This window comes from Colletotrichum truncatum (genome assembly GCF_014235925.2).
Source record: "Colletotrichum truncatum strain CMES1059 chromosome Unknown Contig_0009, whole genome shotgun sequence".
Taxonomy (NCBI): domain Eukaryota; kingdom Fungi; phylum Ascomycota; class Sordariomycetes; order Glomerellales; family Glomerellaceae; genus Colletotrichum; species Colletotrichum truncatum.
Window position 1 is genome coordinate 1100842 of NW_027222406.1, and position 16881 is coordinate 1117722.

General features: G+C 54.7%; 5 protein-coding genes across 5 annotated transcripts; 4 read left to right on the plus strand and 1 right to left on the minus strand.

The window, feature by feature from the left end:
- Nucleotides 1-29: 29 nt before the first annotated feature.
- Nucleotides 30-2438, plus strand: CTRU02_212823 (uncharacterized protein; the record flags this gene model as incomplete). The annotated part of the gene is made up of 3 exons (XM_036721387.1): nt 30-1418; nt 1856-2105; nt 2161-2438. The coding sequence occupies 3 exons, from the start codon at nt 30-32 to the stop codon at nt 2436-2438; spliced, it is 1917 nt and encodes a 638-aa protein (XP_036586556.1).
- Nucleotides 2439-5659: 3221 nt separating this feature from the next.
- CTRU02_212825 (uncharacterized protein) lies at nt 5660-9226 on the plus strand (the record flags this gene model as incomplete). Its single annotated transcript, XM_070205920.1, has 3 exons — nt 5660-5666; nt 5724-5826; nt 5953-9226. The coding sequence occupies 3 exons, from the start codon at nt 5660-5662 to the stop codon at nt 9224-9226; spliced, it is 3384 nt and encodes a 1127-aa protein (XP_070060313.1).
- Nucleotides 9227-9659: 433 nt separating this feature from the next.
- On the minus strand, nt 9660-10110 carry CTRU02_212824 (dolichol phosphate-mannose biosynthesis regulatory protein dpm2; the record flags this gene model as incomplete). The annotated part of the gene is made up of 3 exons (XM_036721389.1): nt 9660-9845; nt 9913-9993; nt 10108-10110. The coding sequence occupies 3 exons, from the start codon at nt 10108-10110 to the stop codon at nt 9660-9662; spliced, it is 270 nt and encodes an 89-aa protein (XP_036586559.1).
- A 566-nt stretch (nt 10111-10676) lies between these two features.
- On the plus strand, nt 10677-13415 carry CTRU02_212826 (MIF4G domain-containing protein; the record flags this gene model as incomplete). The annotated part of the gene is made up of 1 exon (XM_036721391.1): nt 10677-13415. The coding sequence occupies one exon, from the start codon at nt 10677-10679 to the stop codon at nt 13413-13415; it is 2739 nt and encodes a 912-aa protein (XP_036586560.1).
- Nucleotides 13416-15154: 1739 nt separating this feature from the next.
- CTRU02_212827 (tam domain methyltransferase) lies at nt 15155-16219 on the plus strand (the record flags this gene model as incomplete). The annotated part of the gene is made up of 1 exon (XM_036721392.1): nt 15155-16219. One exon carries the CDS (start codon nt 15155-15157, stop codon nt 16217-16219), a length of 1065 nt encoding a protein of 354 aa, XP_036586561.1.
- Nucleotides 16220-16881: the final 662 nt, after the last annotated feature.

Genomic DNA, 16881 nt, shown 5'->3' on the forward strand with positions numbered 1-16881 from the left:
AAGGCTCAAATCCAATCGAGCGGAACATAATGCACCGCATATTCCGCCTCATGCGCCTCGGCATCCAGCTTCTCTTCATATTCGACGGCGACGAGCGGCCCTCCAAGAAAAAGGGGCGAAAGTCCAAACTCGGGACCGCGGGCGGCAACATAGCCCTGCTGAAGGAGCTCCTCGACAACCTCCGCGTGCCCTGGCACCAGGCGCCGGGCGAGGCGGAGGCGGAGTGCGGCCGGCTGCAGCAGCTCGGGGTCGTCGACGCGGTGTGGAGTGAGGGCAACGACGCCTTCATGTTCGGCTGCCGCGTCCTCGTCAAGAAGACCAAGGACCCAGACGTCGTGGAGATCTTCCACATGGAGGACGTCGAGGGCCTGGGGTTCTCGAAAGAGCGCATTGCCTTGTTTGCCGTGCTGTCCGGGTGCGACTACACGGACGGCTTGGTAGGTTGCGGAGCTGCTGTGGCTCTGAAAGTGGTGCAGAGCGAGGCGGTGCAGGAGGGGGACTTTGTGGAGCAGTTTTGGGATATGGAGACACCTTCTGAGCGCTTCGTCTGGGGGAACCGTCTCAAGTCCGTTCTGCCGAGTGAACGCAGCAGAGAAAACGTCCACGATCGGAAGTTCGCTCCCCTCGAAGTTCTGAGGAGTTGCCGCAACCCGATTGTTTCCAGACGGGATAGACTGGAACAGCTGCGGCATGGACACTTCCGGGGATACACGGTGCAGGGTTTGATAACGAGCATCCCGTTCCTGCAGTCGCATTTCAACCGCAATGAAAAGCCCACATGGCCGCTTCACCATCTCGCGCCTATAGAAGTGGCTCATAGGCTCCTGCATAACAAGGGCGGGGCGCGAGACCTCGTGGAGGCGTTCAAGCATAAGAGCAAGCCGAGGTTGACGAGTCCCATTCAGATCGACCCGGCCCGGGTATTTCTAGGGATAGACGACGCAATTATCCAGGTGTCCCTGTTTGGGGCGACCGCGATCACAAAGGTTGATTGCGAACTGTTGGATGCGATTTGCGTCCACGGCATCTCCCACGAGGATTTCCAACAATGGCGTGAGAGCACCATGACGCCACGGGTTCGCAAGAAACGGCCCAGGGAAGTGTCTTCATCAAACGCTAGTAAAAAGAGGGTGATTCCTTTCGACAGCAATGAAGCTCTCACAGGTGGGTCTCTAGTTACCTCCAGGAACAGTGGTGATATAGGTTGGTCTTCCAATAAGAGGAAGGCAAAAGCGTCGGCCGATCAAGGAAAACCATCGTTTGAGCAACCGTGGAGAAGAAGAGATGACAAGTTCTGGGAGCTAGACATCTCATCTCAGGAAACAGTTGATGAGAGTGATGACCTGGGGACTCTGCGAAAGGCCGGTACTGAGAGTACTCGCAGAAAGGGCCAGTTGGAACATGTAGACCCAAGTCTCGTAAGTCATAAGCGGCATCCAATTGAACGATTGTGGGCGGGTGGTAAAGGCCAGAGTGCCGACAATCCAGTCGTCTTGGACGAATAAGCTAGAGAAATGATATTCTTGACCAAATCGGGGAAGTCTTAATGTATGTATTGGAGTGACTTGGGTTGCGTGAGCACTTAACGAAATTTGCTACAAGCTCTGCCTCCTTGTTAAATGTGGCATTTGGTGATGAAATGTCGCAATCGTGAAGGTAAAGAGAAGCACAGCGACAGTGACTGGACGGTCGTGATGCATTTCCGGATACGAGTCCCGATGTTCGGGTACCAGTCAATTAGGTCGCTTCCGACCCGAAGAACTAACAACGGGACTTTAGCGGATATAAACGTCACACCTCCACCGCTTTGAGGTACGTGCAGTATACTCTCCAGAAAACAACACACGCTGGACAGAACAATTTGCAACATCGGATAATCAACATGGATAAGTTTGCAGCTACGGAAGGCATCGAGCCGTTCGACAGCTACTCGCGGATGGAGCCGTTCTCGCCGAACGAGACGGCGATTGACCGGGACCTCCGGCTCCGCATTAGAGACTTCTACCGGACCAGCGACAACAAGGACCTAAACGATCGCTGGCTTGAATTCTTCACGCCTGACGCCAAAGTCAAAATTGGACCGCAGGAGGCTGAGAAACACGATTGTACGTAATAATGCAGCCACATATTATCTCAGTCGTAAGCTGACAGTTGGGTTAGGCCTACGGCAGCTGCGGACGGAGATGTGGAGCCCTGTCTCGGCGAGGAAGCACTGGATCACGAGCGCAATCGGATCGGTAACCGAACATGGAGTGCACGTCATGTTGAAGGGCGGAGTAAAGCGAAAGGGGTTGGATGGAAATGAAAGCACATTCAGCTGGGCTGGAAGTGCGGCATGGGCAAAGTACAACGGTGAATGGCGTATGGGAACTTATCGGGTCTGGCTTGACCAGTGGGCTCCGATTGAGGGGCCGTTGCCTCCAGAATCGAACATTTGAAGCGTAAGAGGTGACGACTGCCACACTGCAATCCTGAATGCCAGGGAGGGAACTTGAGAGAGAAAAGAAAAATATAGAGTAGGAAGTGATCCATGGCATTAGCCCCCGAGGAACTGGTGTTACACGGTGCTGGCTAATTGGTGGACGTTGTGCTTGGTCGCAGCCACTCTGCTTCGGCGATGGCATTCCGGTCTCCCTTTCCCCAGCCCTAGGGACGGGCACTCATCGGTCTTGATCTCATCGATGACGATGGATTCGTCCGGTTATAGCTTCAACCTCAGACCGCCCCCATGCAGTTGCGCACCGACGATATCGCGACCACGGGCGTCCCAGGGCCATGCGTCGCCCGCGGACGTCGCTTCGCCCTGCGCCGTCTCGCCTCGCTTCGCCTCATCGAATTGGGGCCCGTCTTAGGTAATAACCCGAAGATAGCCAGAAGTCAGCTTTCCCAACAGATGACTTCATTAATACCAGCATCCTATCTTGAAACAGCGAGGGTTGAGAGGTCTTCCCAGGAGGCAAAGGACCGGCCTGGGAGGCGAGCTTGCAAGCATAAGGAGGGGTTGCTGGGAGAGCCCTACATACGTCAGTGGTGGTGTGTTGTTCTCGTGGGCCACGGGAAAGCTGTGAGTGGCCCGTTCACCTGACGTGGTGGTCCCCTGTCCTCCACCGAGAGGTCAGGTGCCGTCGTCAGTCGGACGGCCTGGCCAAAAGGTGTCGAGTGTGGCAGTTTAAGAGAATGCGCGCGATAGGATGGACGGGTGACCGATGACGGTGGAATACAGGATAACCACGGCATACAGTATAGACCAGCTGGGGGGAACGGGGGTTGCGAGGCAATTTCCAAGTTGGCGGTAGTGGGAAACGGGCAACCGTTATTTTAGTCCGCGAACCGTCATGCTGTTGGTCCGGGGGAAGCTTGGTTCAGCGAGTCTAGAATATCGAATCTACGCCGTCGTCACCAGGCCATAGCGGTATCAGTCATTTCCAGATCGTCGGTCTCATTCATCGTCCATCACTCTCTTGTCCTCGCGCGGGCGCAAGTACGCACAGCCCGGACGCCAACAACCGGTCCCGCCGACGGGGAAGAGATGGATTGATCTGACGGAGATTGATGAGCGAGATTGGGTGAATGAGGGGGGAAGCCACAGTGCTGTTTATTGCTGGTCTGTTGGCATAAATTGGGTTGACAGTTTTGGTCTTGCTGCTACACAGCAGATAGATGTAGCTTTGGCCAGACCTGGCGCCGTTGCCGCCCGAGTTTCCCATTTCCCGCCCACATCCCCGGCCTCGGCAAGAAGATACTCTGTATGCGTATGCAACGCCTAGCTTAGGATAAGGTGTGAGTGAATTGTGTGCGTGAGTGTGTGTGTGGTGTGGGAGGCCCGCCAGGCACATGGTGAATCGATGGAAGTGAATGGAAGAGAGCGGTAATGTCGAGCGAAACGAGGGGTCTCAGACAGTCCTGGATTGGTAGATGGATGGTGTCCCTCTGACAAGTCAAATGGGACTTGGATAAATCCGGGAGGAAAAGGACAAACAAACTACACTACACAGTGGTATAGTATCTGGTCATCTTTCATTAGTGAATAAGCAAAGAGAAGAAGGCGCATTGTAGAATGCGATAGTTGCTGGCTGGGCTGGACTGAACTCCGGGTGACCAGAACAGACCAAGGCCAGGGCGCGCCGAAGTGTCAAGTCAGTGTCGGCGTCTGTTGGTACGTACTACGGTGCTTTCAAGGTGTACAGTTATGGGGAGGGGAGGTGTATCTCATTGTACACTCAAGTATAGATGTACCAATCATCTCGAGGGCAGTACCTCAAACGACCTCTCGCACCAGTCGAGTCCCAACCACCCCCTTGTTCGATGCAAGCTGGTCCCAGATTGGTGCGCTGTATCTGTATCTGTATCCGCACTGCGTCCTGCGTTCTGCCCTGCGCTACATCCCGCCGTGATGTACCGGACGCCATGCTCGAGGGGCAGGAATACCTCTAACCTGGAACCTCCCGGGCTGCATCGCGGGACAATGCCCAGTGCCAGCGCCAAACCAGCGCTATTGCCAGTGCCTGGGAAGTCCCCACCGGAAACACCCCTCCCTCCCTCACTACCACCATTATAGCCAGCTGCCTGGGCTGGCACCCTCCCCTGCTCCCTGTCTCTGGTTCCTCCAACTGACTGATTGAGATTGAGGGCGTGGAGGGGTGGCTTGGAGAAGGGGGGGAGGAGGGGAGGCTTACCGTACCGTCTTCGGAGCGAGGGAGCAAAGTAAGAGTACAACAAGCGCAAGCACGCAACAGCCCCGCTTCACACCCCCCGCGGGCAGTAGCTGCACCTGCTGAAGGATGAAAGGTTGAAGGACGTCGTTGAGCCGGTCGCCCAGGCAAGGAAGGTCCGGCTTCCGTATCTTATCTCTGCCTATCTGACTGCGCGCTACTCTGACCCCGTTCATAGATGACCCCCGTGATGGTGGTGTACCTGACAACACCCGGCCTGACCTGGACCTGCTGCTGAAGCACGTACCAAATTAAGCCCACCTGCTATTCGTATCTGGAAGTGTACCTCTAACTGGGGATCCTAATGGCCCTGGTCCTACCTACTACCTCCCCGGGGTGACTGACCTCACTTCTCCCGCGCTTCACTCTTCGACTCATCAACAACAAGCAGACCCAACCACCATAAGCAGCATTCCCGTGAACATACTCGTCACGTCACGTCCTGTCACGTCCGTCACGACTTTCCTCTTGTGTTTCTTTCCATAGACTGTTTCTTGACCCCGTCATCGTAATTACTTTCCTGTCCACTTTGGCTGTGCCTCCGTACAACGCCGCTCTTTAACCTCCCTTCTGTTTCTACCGTACAACCTTGACCAACACCATCTTGCCCAACGGCGCTCGGCATATTCTGCCTCTTTTCTTTTCCAGCATTTGCCATACATAACTGCCCGTTCCATACAAAGCATTTCGAAACCTTTGCGGCACACTTACCTTTCGAGGTCCTCTGTCGCCTTTGTCGACTCTCGACGCGCGATCCTCTAATAGACCCGACAACTCTCCTTCTTGTCCCGATACCCCTCATACGATCCTGTCAACTTCTTCGCCCGTTTTACGCTTCTCCTTGCATTCGACGCGCCGAGACTTCCTTTAAAAAGGTAGAGCTGCCTTGCGGAAACGCAGGTCCTTGGAGCAGGAAACTGCTCCAACTGCGGCGCAACACCACTTGAATGCCGAGTAAGTTCGGACCCCCTCCGCCACCATCCAGAAGCGCTGGACTCTCGATATCGGCAGTAACGCTGACCACATCTTCCCTTAAAGCAAAGAAGGAAAGAAAAAACGCGAAAGATGGTGCGGTTAGTGCCGCGGTGACGAAACTCGCCGCAGGCAAGTTCGCGTATGTTCTCTATCCCCCTCTCCTGAACCCCGCGATCATCAACACCTTTGAGTCACAGTTCCCATGCACACCCCCCCTGTTTTCCTTGCACTTTTGTTGCGACAACTTTCACTGACGAACCCTAAGAAACGGCAGTCCTTCCAAGAGCCCGGCGTCCGATGCATCGTCACCTCCTGTAAATTCCCCCGATATTAGACCCATCGCTCAAGACCCGTCGCCATACGATGGGCACCCCACTATCTCGCCGAACCTGGATGCTCTTTCCACAACCTCCGTCTCGGCGAGCACTGCTGCAAGTACAAACCACGAATGGGCAAGAGGAGGCCTTGTTGGTTCTCCAGGCAATTTGATCAGCCTCATGGGCGAGTCTCCGCCTACCCAGCCGTCCTCCTACGAGGATTCTGGTCGCCTCCATCACGGGTGGGCTGTTCAGCGCCAGGCTCTCACCCCCCAAACGGCGTCGCCTTCCCCTCCGAATAGCATGCCCAACCACATGAAGCGTCCCCTCAGCTTCCAGATGGATGCTCAGTATCCACTTGAAGCATACCATCAACCGGCAGCTGCGGCAGCGTATCGCCGCAGCTCCATGCAATCTCAGCTGTCCCACGCAAGAGTTGGCTCGCAACCTCCGCTTCCTCACCAACCTCAGCCGCACTTTTACGGTGCGCCGGACATTGATTTTGACATGGCATCTAAAAATGGCATGAAGGCCGGCGACAAGGGCTACCACTTTGGCTTTGATACGTTGCCGTCGCCTCACAGCGAACTCTTACCGGGATCAGACAACGTGGCTTTGGCGGGGTACGAAGGTGGCCTGGAGGTTTACTCGGTCAACAAGCGCGGCCTTGACCGTGTTGCCGGGCTCAAGGGACTCCGAGGCGGCGTATACAACGCCAAGATCTTGCCTTGGTCCACTCCTAATGACAAGGCCGATCTTGGCCCCCTTGTCGCTGTCGTTGTTCATGGCCCAGTATTGCCCCAAGCATCGCCGGAAATCGCCATACAAGCAGCGAATGAGACCACCGCCGAAGAACGAGCCGATGTTCCTGGCAGCCCTCGGGCTGACGGAAGCCAAAAGGGAGGTCCATCCGGACGTTTCACGCCGGCTATCGAATTTTACCAGACATCTGTCGAGTTGTACTCGTTAAAAACCGGAAAGCTTGTAGATGTACTGCTTCAGGCCCCGAAAGTGCCTCTCTCGACTCCGGTCACCAGGCCAATCTTCAAGGCACCTCCTCCTACTGGGGCGTTCGTAATCAAAGCTGATGCTGGCAACATAGTCGTCGCTTCGGGTAGTAGCGGAGAGTGCTGGGTCTATCGTCAGATTCTGGACTCCAACGACGGCCCTGTTCGTTTTGGCTGCGTGGGAAAGCTCTGGACTAGCCTACAACAACCTCCGAGAGGTGAGGTTGCAGAGGATACGGAACGACGCAATTCACCTGCACCACCGCGTCCTAACCCCCAGACTCCGATACTTTCGCTCAGCGGAAAGTGGATCGCCTACTGCCCTCCGGCGGCATCTTCGCAGATTGCTCTTCGTGCACACGTACCAGTCCCTATCCTTGGCAAAGCTCCTGGCATCACCTCAGTAACCTCGCCCGTCCTGCCCGGCGTCACCGGGGCGGTTGACTCGCCCATGTCGGAGAGTATGATGAACAAGATCATGCGCGAGACTACTCAGGAGTTGATTTCTGGTGCCAAATGGGTTGGTCAGCAAGGGCTGCAGGCCTGGAATTCGTATTGGAACAAGAACGCAAATCAAACGCCTCCTCAACAGTCTAGATCGCCCCCATTGGCAGCTCAGCAGTGGGCTGGCTCTTATCCTCCTCGCCACGATGCATCGCAGTTTCCGCCCACCCATGGAACACCAGGCCAGGCTGTAACTAAAGATCCCGGCCTGGTCTCTGTTTTAGACATGGACAGCTTGCCAGCATCGGCCACACTGCACCCTCTCATTACATTCACGTCACCGCTCGGTTGCAGCTTCTTGTCATTTTCCCCAACTGGATTGTCGCTGTTTACTGCGAGTGGCAAGGGTGACGTGCAGACTGTTTGGGACCTGATGTGTATTCAATACACAAAATCGTCACCTCTCCAAGTGTCAGCTACAAACCATGCAATGGGCCCGAGAGTGCGACAGATTGCTCAGTTCTCCCGAATGACTGTAGCTCGAATCGTCGAAGTCGCTTGGTCAAAACCCAACGGAGAGCGGATCGCTATGGTGACTGAAAGAGGTACAGTCCATCTCCTAGACATGCCGTCGAGCGCCTTCACCTGGCCACCGCCTCGTCGTCGCAAGGCAACGGAAGAGAACGGGGCACCCGCATCAGATGCGCCCAGCTCTGCCGTTTCCATCGCTTCCAGCGCTTTTGGTGCTGCCTACCAGGCCGCCAGGCCCTTGATTACTCGACCACGTAGGAGTAGCGTGAATGCACAGGGTCTTGCCGGTGGCAATTTTGTTGACTCGGCGAGCGTCGGTGGAAGGGCTCTTGCTGCTAGTATCAGTCACTCCTTAGGCAAAACTGGTGTTGCAATTAACCAGTTGCGTCACACTGGGGAAAACCGTGTTTCTTTGCCTCAAAGCCAATCGCTGCCGACAGCGTCATGCGTCGTATGGATTACCGGTAGAAAGTATCATACCCTATATGTCGTGGGTGACGGTATTGTCCGCTCGTTCCCATCCAAGACACGTCGCCCAGCAGCTACTCCCAACAAGCAGCGAACGTCACGCGGTCTTCGTTACAAGGACTTCAAGGTTCACCCACTGCCGGACGACGGGTTTGCTCCAGCAGTTCGGCAGTTCATTGACTCGGATGAGTACCTGGATTTGTCTGACCGAGAGATGGACACTGGCAACACCTTGACACTCGACCCTCGTGCTAAGCCTCTCCAGGTTGACCTGAGTGCAGAGGCATCGATCCCTCAGGCCGAGATAGAATCCAGTGCACCGTACCAGCCGTTTCACACGGATAGGCGGGTATCACTTTTCGAATATGGCGGGCCTACGTCAACTCAAACGCCGTCGCTGGCTGCGCTCATGTCCGAAACCAACTTAGAGGACCGGCTCACGCCAAAGCAGAAGAAGCGGCAGCAGCGCTCGCAAACGCAAGATGCCTCTGGAGGACAGACCGCCTCGGGAGCCTGGGCATTTGGCCAACCACTCAATATGGTCAGGCTAGATGTTGGGCACCATTCGGTCACAGAAGATGAATTCAACATTTCGGATGACCACCGCGCGCTTCCACTGTCTTCAATGGAAAGAGTCATGCACCGTGGAGAGAATGGGGACGAAATTGTCGTCACGACTCGAAGACGACGTGGAGCTCGCCATACGGAGGAGGAGGACGGCTTTTTTGAGGATGACTGCGAGGTCCTTGACTTTGCCGATCAGAGAGTTTGAGAAACGATCCAATAGGCGTTTGGAGCTAGGTTAGACCATTATTCATTTGCGCCATGATTTTGTCACGGATGGGAGGATCGGTGTGTCAGCGCGTTTGCTGGCCGATGCCTTGGGATCATGGGGCTGGATATTTGGCCGGTCGTTCCGCTCACTCCTTTATTGGTATTTTTTTATTGAAATTATCTCTGGCACGGGGTAGTAGTCCTTGGACATATTGAGAATAGGTAGCACTGGTCCTGAAATGAGTTTGCACTCATTTCTCCAATACAAGCAGCTTAGATACCCATTTCTGTGCATCTATATGTGCGATGGCCTAGACCTTCCAGAAATTGTGCTGGGTGTCCTAATCACTAGGAATCCAAATCGCGAGGTGATTTGGTGCGAGCTTTGGCTAGACAGCCACAGTAAAAACTGCCGAATCCTCGTAACCTGTTTACGCCTTCTTCTTCGCGGCAGCCTTAGCCTTAGCAGCCTTCTTCCTGTTGCTTCGGATCATGACGGTGCCCAGGAAAGAACCGACAACGGCGCAACCGACGAGAATAAGAATGACCGGGATGCGAATAGCCCAAACACGAGGGGGAAAGAAGTTCTGGAGCGGGTGGTCGTCATCGACAAAGGGCTGTGGCGGGGGGTGTTAGTGAACCTGGTAGGCTTCACATGTAGCAAAGAGAGGGGTGATTGCCTACCATAAGCAGGGTCCAGATGGAGTAGTATGTGAAGATCACAGACGCAGCCACGAGCATGGCGAGACCGACGAGTGTTCCAAGCTGTACAGAAAGAGCGGATATTAGCTATCTTTACGTTTTTGTCGTGATAATGCGCCGCCTCCCTTATTGCCCTAGGTGGGACGCATTGGCCGGCTGGGAAGGGGGTGAACGTACCATTGTCGTTTATTGTCAAGTGGGAGTAAGGAGCGTAAGGAAGAAACTGGCAGTGACACAGGCGGTTACCGGTAAGGAAGTTGACGGAACCTAGTGGGGAGGAGTGTGTTGGTGAAGGGAAGGAGGTAGAGGGCGACAGCTGTCGTGGCCGATCGGGAAAATTGTCGTCGCGATTTCAGGGGATGAGGGCGCGCCCAGTGGACTGGACTGGACTGGACTGGACCTGCGCCAGAGGAGCTGCCACGGTTGACACTGGACAGACCTGCCCAGGCGGGTCCCCATGTCATGGAAGGCAAGCTCCAGCCGCAACTGGTCTGTGCGGCGTCATCTACTGCGTACGTAGTATGTAGTTATGGGGCTCTGGAGGTCCCCAGCCACACTTTGGATTTTTAGGTACGTTTCTTTCCATCCACTGCCCAGCTGCGTCAAAGCAACCTTTTCTCCAAAGAAAAATTACGGCATCGTCAACCAAACGCATTTTCGATCGGTCTGCCGCCCTTGCCTTGAGCGCCGAAAGATCCCATCGATTCTTTATTGATACCCAGGGATTTATTGGCAACAAGGGCACGATGGCATCGGCAGACGGTGAGTCCCCGCGCCCCGAGCGCCACGAACGCGATGGCGAATCTGCAGACGAACGCGACGCTGGCGATCGTCGACAGCATCGAGATGGCGAGCGCCCGCGCGAACGCGAGCGCGAGCGCGATCGCAACCGCACCGACAGCTACCGACCGGCACCCAAGGAGCGCCGCCCTAGTCCGCCGCCCAAGACGGAGGAGGAGAAGCAGGCCATCGCGAAGGCTGAGTACGAGAAGCTGCTGTCGATGCGTTCGGGAGGCACCTACATCCCACCTGCGCGACTGAGGGCGCTGCAGGCCCAAATCACCGATAAGAGCTCGAAGGAGTATCAAAGATTGATGTGGGAGGCGCTGAAGAAGAGTATCAACGGTCTAATCAACAAGGTCAACTACTCCAACATTAAACACATTGTCCCTGAGTTGTTCGGCGAAAACCTCATCAAGGGTCGCGGCCTATTCTGCCGATCCATCATGAAGGCGCAGGCAGCAAGTTTGCCATTCACACCTGTGTTCGCGGCCATGGTCGCCATCGTCAACACGAAGCTCCCGGCTGTAGGTGAGCTCCTGGTCAAGCGTCTCATCATGTCCTTCCGCAAGGGCTTCAAGCGCAGCGACAAGGCTGTCTGCGTCTCATCGACAACATTCTTGGCGCATCTCATCAACCATCAGGTCGCTCACGAGAGACTTGCCGGTCAGATGCTGCTGCTTCTCCTCCACAAGCCGACCGATGACAGCGTCGAGATTGCTGTCAACTTCATGCGCGAGGTGGGACAACACCTGCAGGATATGCAGCCTGCGATTGCCATGGCAGTATGGGACCAGCTGAGGAACGTCTTGCATGAGGCCGATATCGACAAGCGCGTGCAGTACATGATAGAAGTTCTGTTCCAAGTTCGGAAAGACAACTTCAAGGACAACCCGCCCATCAAGGAGGAGCTTGATCTGGTGGAAGAGGAGGATCAGATCACGCACATGGTCGACCTCGATGGAGAAATCGATGTCCAGGATGGTCTCAACATTTTCAAATACGACCCGCAGTGGGAGGAACACGAGGAGGCTTACAAGAAGTTGAAGGCTGAGATTTTGGGAGAAGGGAGCGACTACGAGGATGACGACGACGACGACGAGAGCTCGGAAGAGGACGAGGACGAGGAGGAGAAGGCTATGGAGATCAAGGACCAGTCCAACACCGACTTGGTCAACCTGCGACGTACGATCTACCTGACGGTTATGTCGTCAATCGACCCCGAGGAAGCAGTACACAAGCTGCTGCGCGTCAACCTACCGCCAGGCCAAGAACCAGAGCTGCCGTCCATGGTCGTGGAAATCTGCTCCCAGGAGAAGACGTACTCCAAGTTCCACGGCTTAATCGGTGAGCGGTTCGCCAAGCTGAACCGGTTATGGACCGGGCTTTTCGAGGACTCCTTCATCGACTATTACAATAAGATCCACCGCTACGAGACAAACAGGCTTCGTAACATTGCGCGATTCTTTGCGCATCTGCTAGCGACTGATGCCATTGGCTGGCACGTTCTGTCCGCCATTCACCTGAACGAAGAGGAGACGACGAGTAGTTCCAGAATCTTTATCAAGATTCTTTTCCAGGACATTGCCGAGGAGATTGGCATGACGAAACTTCAGGCACGCATGAAGGACGACATCCTTCAGCCTAGCTTCATGGGCCTGTTCCCGCGGGACAACGCGAGAAACATTCGTTTCTCCATCAACTACTTCACCAGTATTGGCATGGGAGCGCTCACCGAGGCATCACGCGAGTACCTCCAGAACATGCCCAAGCCAGCCCTTCCTGCGCCGGCGGCGGCCGACGATTCAGACTCGGAGTCGGTGTCCAGCTACTCCTCGTACACTGGCTCCTCGTACTCTTCGAGATCGAGGTCAAGATCGAGGACTCCACGACGTGCCATCGACCGCCGACACTCGGAATCCAGATCCCGCTCACCTCGAGGACGGGGTCGATCCTACAGCCGCAGCTCATCCCGATCCCGCTCTTATAGTCGTTCAGTTACTCCTCCTCGGAGGGGCAGGCGCGACGCCTCGTTCTCGGCAAGCCCGCCCCGACGACGCGGCCGTTCCGCCAGCTACTCTCGATCACCGTCTCCAGCCCGAAATGGCCCGAGAGATCGCAGTCTGAGCGCGACACCACCCCGTCGGGCTGCCAGAAGAAGCAGCTACTCGGCCAGCAGGTCGCCTCCTCCGAGAAGAGGACGGTCGGGATCCTATTCTGCCAGCCCCCCGCCGGCCAGAGGTGCGCCCCGCGGCCGCAGTCCGAAGCAAGATGTGCGCCGCGGTGCTAAGCGGAACACCTCTTCAGTGAGTAGCGCGCCACGGAAACGTGCCCGCCAGGATAGCCGGACCCCCAGTCGTTCACCTAGTCGATCGCCCAGCCGTGGCTCCTCGTACGACTCTCGTTCTCGTTCGCCCGTTGGTCGCCGCGGGCCTAGAGATAGCCGTTCCCCTCCGCCCCGCGCCCGGGACGCTGGCAGCGCTTCCCCGCCGCCAAGAGCCAGGAACGGCCGTCAGGATTCGTACTCTAGGTCGCCGAGCCCACCTCCCAGGAGACAGGCTCCGCCCAATGGAGGTTTGCCAAACGATAGAGGCAGAGAGGACATGCGCTCTAGTCCAGTTGGTACGAAGCGAAGGAGACACAGTGACTCGGTATCAAGGTCACGGAGCCCGCCGCCCGTGAAGAGGGGACGCAGGGGCGATTAGGATAGTGTTAAAGCAAGTATATGATGGAATGAGAGGGGGGGGGAGTGATATAGAGCCTATGGAAGGGGCAGATTGTATTGTGTATAGCTAGCAGGACCTCAGGTTATTGGGTGGGTGCCATCAATATTCAACGGCGAAATGCTTGTCTGCGAAGTAATTACCTACGGATCCATCTTGGGGGCGGTTTCACGTGAGAAGTGTGTGGTTATGGATGCGCGTCTTGTGTGTGTTGCAGCACGATGGGGAGGGTTGTTGTGCGTGGTCGGATGGGACAAGGGATCTCGCTCGTGTGTAAGTCGACCTATTACGAACGTGCAGAAAACCCGCGACATGCGCAGGTCTATGCAGCTGGACGGGGTCTGGTAAATATTTCCTTTACTTGAAGAATCAGTCGGGCTTTACCGAATGAACCGTCTTGGCGAGGTACGGCCTTCTTTTCTTTTCTTCTTCTTCTTTTTTTTTTTTTTTTTTTTTTTTTTTTGGGTGCCCTTCTTCTTCTTATTTTTCCCTAAAGATTGGTTTCCACGGTAATGTTTGATTCTGCTCTTATTCTTATTCTTGTTCAGAAATGCCACCTTCCATTCAAGGAGGCCCTTTCTGCAATGTATCTCGTTCAAGGGAAGAGACTCACACGAGCGGCGAATCGGGTCTGCGCTTGGCGGTGTTGGCGACCAGGGTGTCTGTCATATGCGGTTTGGTGTTGGATGGTTGGTTGGCTGATTACGGGCAGAATGTACTCGGATCCGAGGACACTTTGAGCAGATCTTGGACGGCTTCTTTGCCTATATTCGACAAGCGACAAATGTCCCACCCCTAGCATATCATGCAGATTTTCTCGGTGAAGGCGTCACCTCCGCGTCCAGCCGACGGGCTTCTAAACCTGGATCCAAAGTGGCTGGTGCCTTGGTTCTATTCGCCTGCATATCGAATCCCCCGGGCGGCTCTTTCCGCGCTCCTTCGCAAGGCTCTTGTCGTTTTTGGGTGCCTGTCCCGTGTTCGCAAACATTCTGAACCGCGGAGAAAGAGTTGGCAGATCGTGCAGCTTCCAAACGGCACACCGCTTGTTCGGCCTCCTTCCTTCCTCCATGGCAGATTTGGATCAACCATCCGCAAGCTCCTCTTCTCTCTCCGAAAAAATCGACAATCAACTACAAAAGAGTTTGGGAAAATCGAGATTGTCTTGGTCGGCCGAACAGCCAGTGGTGGGGGGGAGATGCGAAAGGTCTTCCCGTCGTTTCATGTGGCCGTCGAAGCCCATGGTGGAGCGATATGCCAACGCTAGCTTGCAACACTCCGAAGAAGACTCCAAAGAAGCCACTGTTTTGCAGAACGCAAACAACAAACTGTCGAATCGGAGGCGGTCCAACCCTCCGCGAGAAGATGGAGAACAGTGATCCGACTTTCAAGGGTCCAAGATCTCTGACTAGGGTACTTTAGTTTTGGTCGTTTTGATTGGAGCGCGAGGTTGCCAACCTGCCAAATGCTGTTGGCGAAGCGGAGTCCAGAACTTGCCCAACCGCGGGTGCAATATTAAAGGTGGAGGCGTTCCAACAGAAGTTTACGAGGATCCCCCGGCGAAGAGGGGGAAGGGAATCAGGGCATGTCAGGCCTGCCTCCCCTCCCCCCCTCTCAGAATCCTCATCTAAATAAGGACGACGTCTCCTAGCGCAGGGTGCGATCTCAGACGGTTTGAACGATACAAACAAGATTTATTTGCAGTTTGTTTGACTTGAGAAACAATGGCCGATCAACGAGAGCAGAACGAACCTGTCACGGCTACTGAGCAGCCAGCCGCTGCTCCTCAGCCATCCACAACTGAGTTGCCCCCTATTGAAGCAGACACTGCCTCCATCGACGAAAGCTCCTCAATCGGTGGCTTCTCAATCGATGATTCGCAGGCTTCGATAACTTCTTCCCTCTTGGACTACCGTCGCGAGAACGGCCGCACCTACCACCGTCTTAGCGAAGGCAAGTACTATTTCCCCAACGATGAGCAGGAACAGGATCGTCTAGACATCGTCAATCATCTCTGGATGGTGCTTCTCGATGGTGCTTTCTGCAAATGTCCTAAGAATGACGGGGCCAAGCGTGTGCTGGATTTGGGCACTGGCACAGGCATCTGGTCTCTTGACTACGCCGACGCGCACCCGGACGCTGAGGTCATTGGCGTCGACCTCAGTGCCATTCAACCGGGCTATGTGCCTCCAAACTGCAGTTTTGAACTCGATGACCTTGAGAAGGAATGGACGTGGACGAGGCCATTTGATTTCATCTTTTGCCGCAACATGATCGGCTCCTTCACCGACTGGGACAAACTCATCAAGAAGGCATACGATAATCTCGAGCCAGGAGGATACTTCGAAATCCAAGACAGCCAATGGCCTGCTGTCTCTGACGACGGCTCGCTCAAGGAAGACTCAGCCTTGTACAAGTGGATGCATACGCTGACCGACTGCGCTAAAAATAACGGTCAGCCCATCCACCTCACAGAGACCTTCGACAGCATAATGGAGGCAGTGGGTTTCGAAGAAGTCCAGAAGGTTCCCATTCGCTTTCCCGTTTCGCCGTGGCCCAAAGACAAGAAGCTTAGGGAACTGGGCCTTTGGACGCAAGCTTCCCTCCTCCCTGGCATTGAGGGCATGACTCTGGCAGCTTTCACGCGTCTTTTGGGCTGGACTAGGGAGGAGACGTTGGTGCACTGTGCACAAGTGAGGAAGGATATTAAAGATCTGAGTATCCACGCCTATTACAAAGGCTACATCATCCACGGGCGAAAGCCGCTGAAGGCCGACAAAGAAGAATGATGACCAATTCTGATGGTTGTTATAACCAGCATCATGTATCATTTGTCTGAAGATCCGCTGCATAATGAATTGTGTTGTGTGCGAAAGCGTGGGTGGCATAAGTGTTTTGAGGCGTATGGGGGGTTCTCTTCTGACCCACCTTTATGGCGGGTTATATCTGTGATTGCTAGACTTCATGAATGAAGTTGAACATCGTAGCTAAGCAACAATACCAAAACTTTTTTCAAACTATTGCTTTCAGCTATTCTTCTTGCATTGACGCATGAGGTTGACCACACTCACGAGCTATCTGCGCCGCGGGAGAAAGGCAAGCCCTGCTCTCATCTGACATTGCTGATTCGATCAATTCCTACCATCGTTCACTTGGAATGCGGGAGATCTTCTTGTTCATCTTGTTCACAAGTCCACTTATATTTTGCCAGTTTCAACCATTGACATGTGCGAAATATCGTCTCCTCCACTGTTGGGAGGTGTCGACGAGAAAAGGCAGAACCGCATACAAGAGGTAGATGACAGTACGTGCCCGATCTCGCCAGTCTTGTCTGGCGATTATGAGGCCATCTAATTTCACCAAGTCGTCAGTTTTTTTTTTTTTTTTTTTTTTTTTTTTTTTTAACTTCTCGGCTTCAAAACCTCAACACGCCCCGAAAACGCCCATGGGA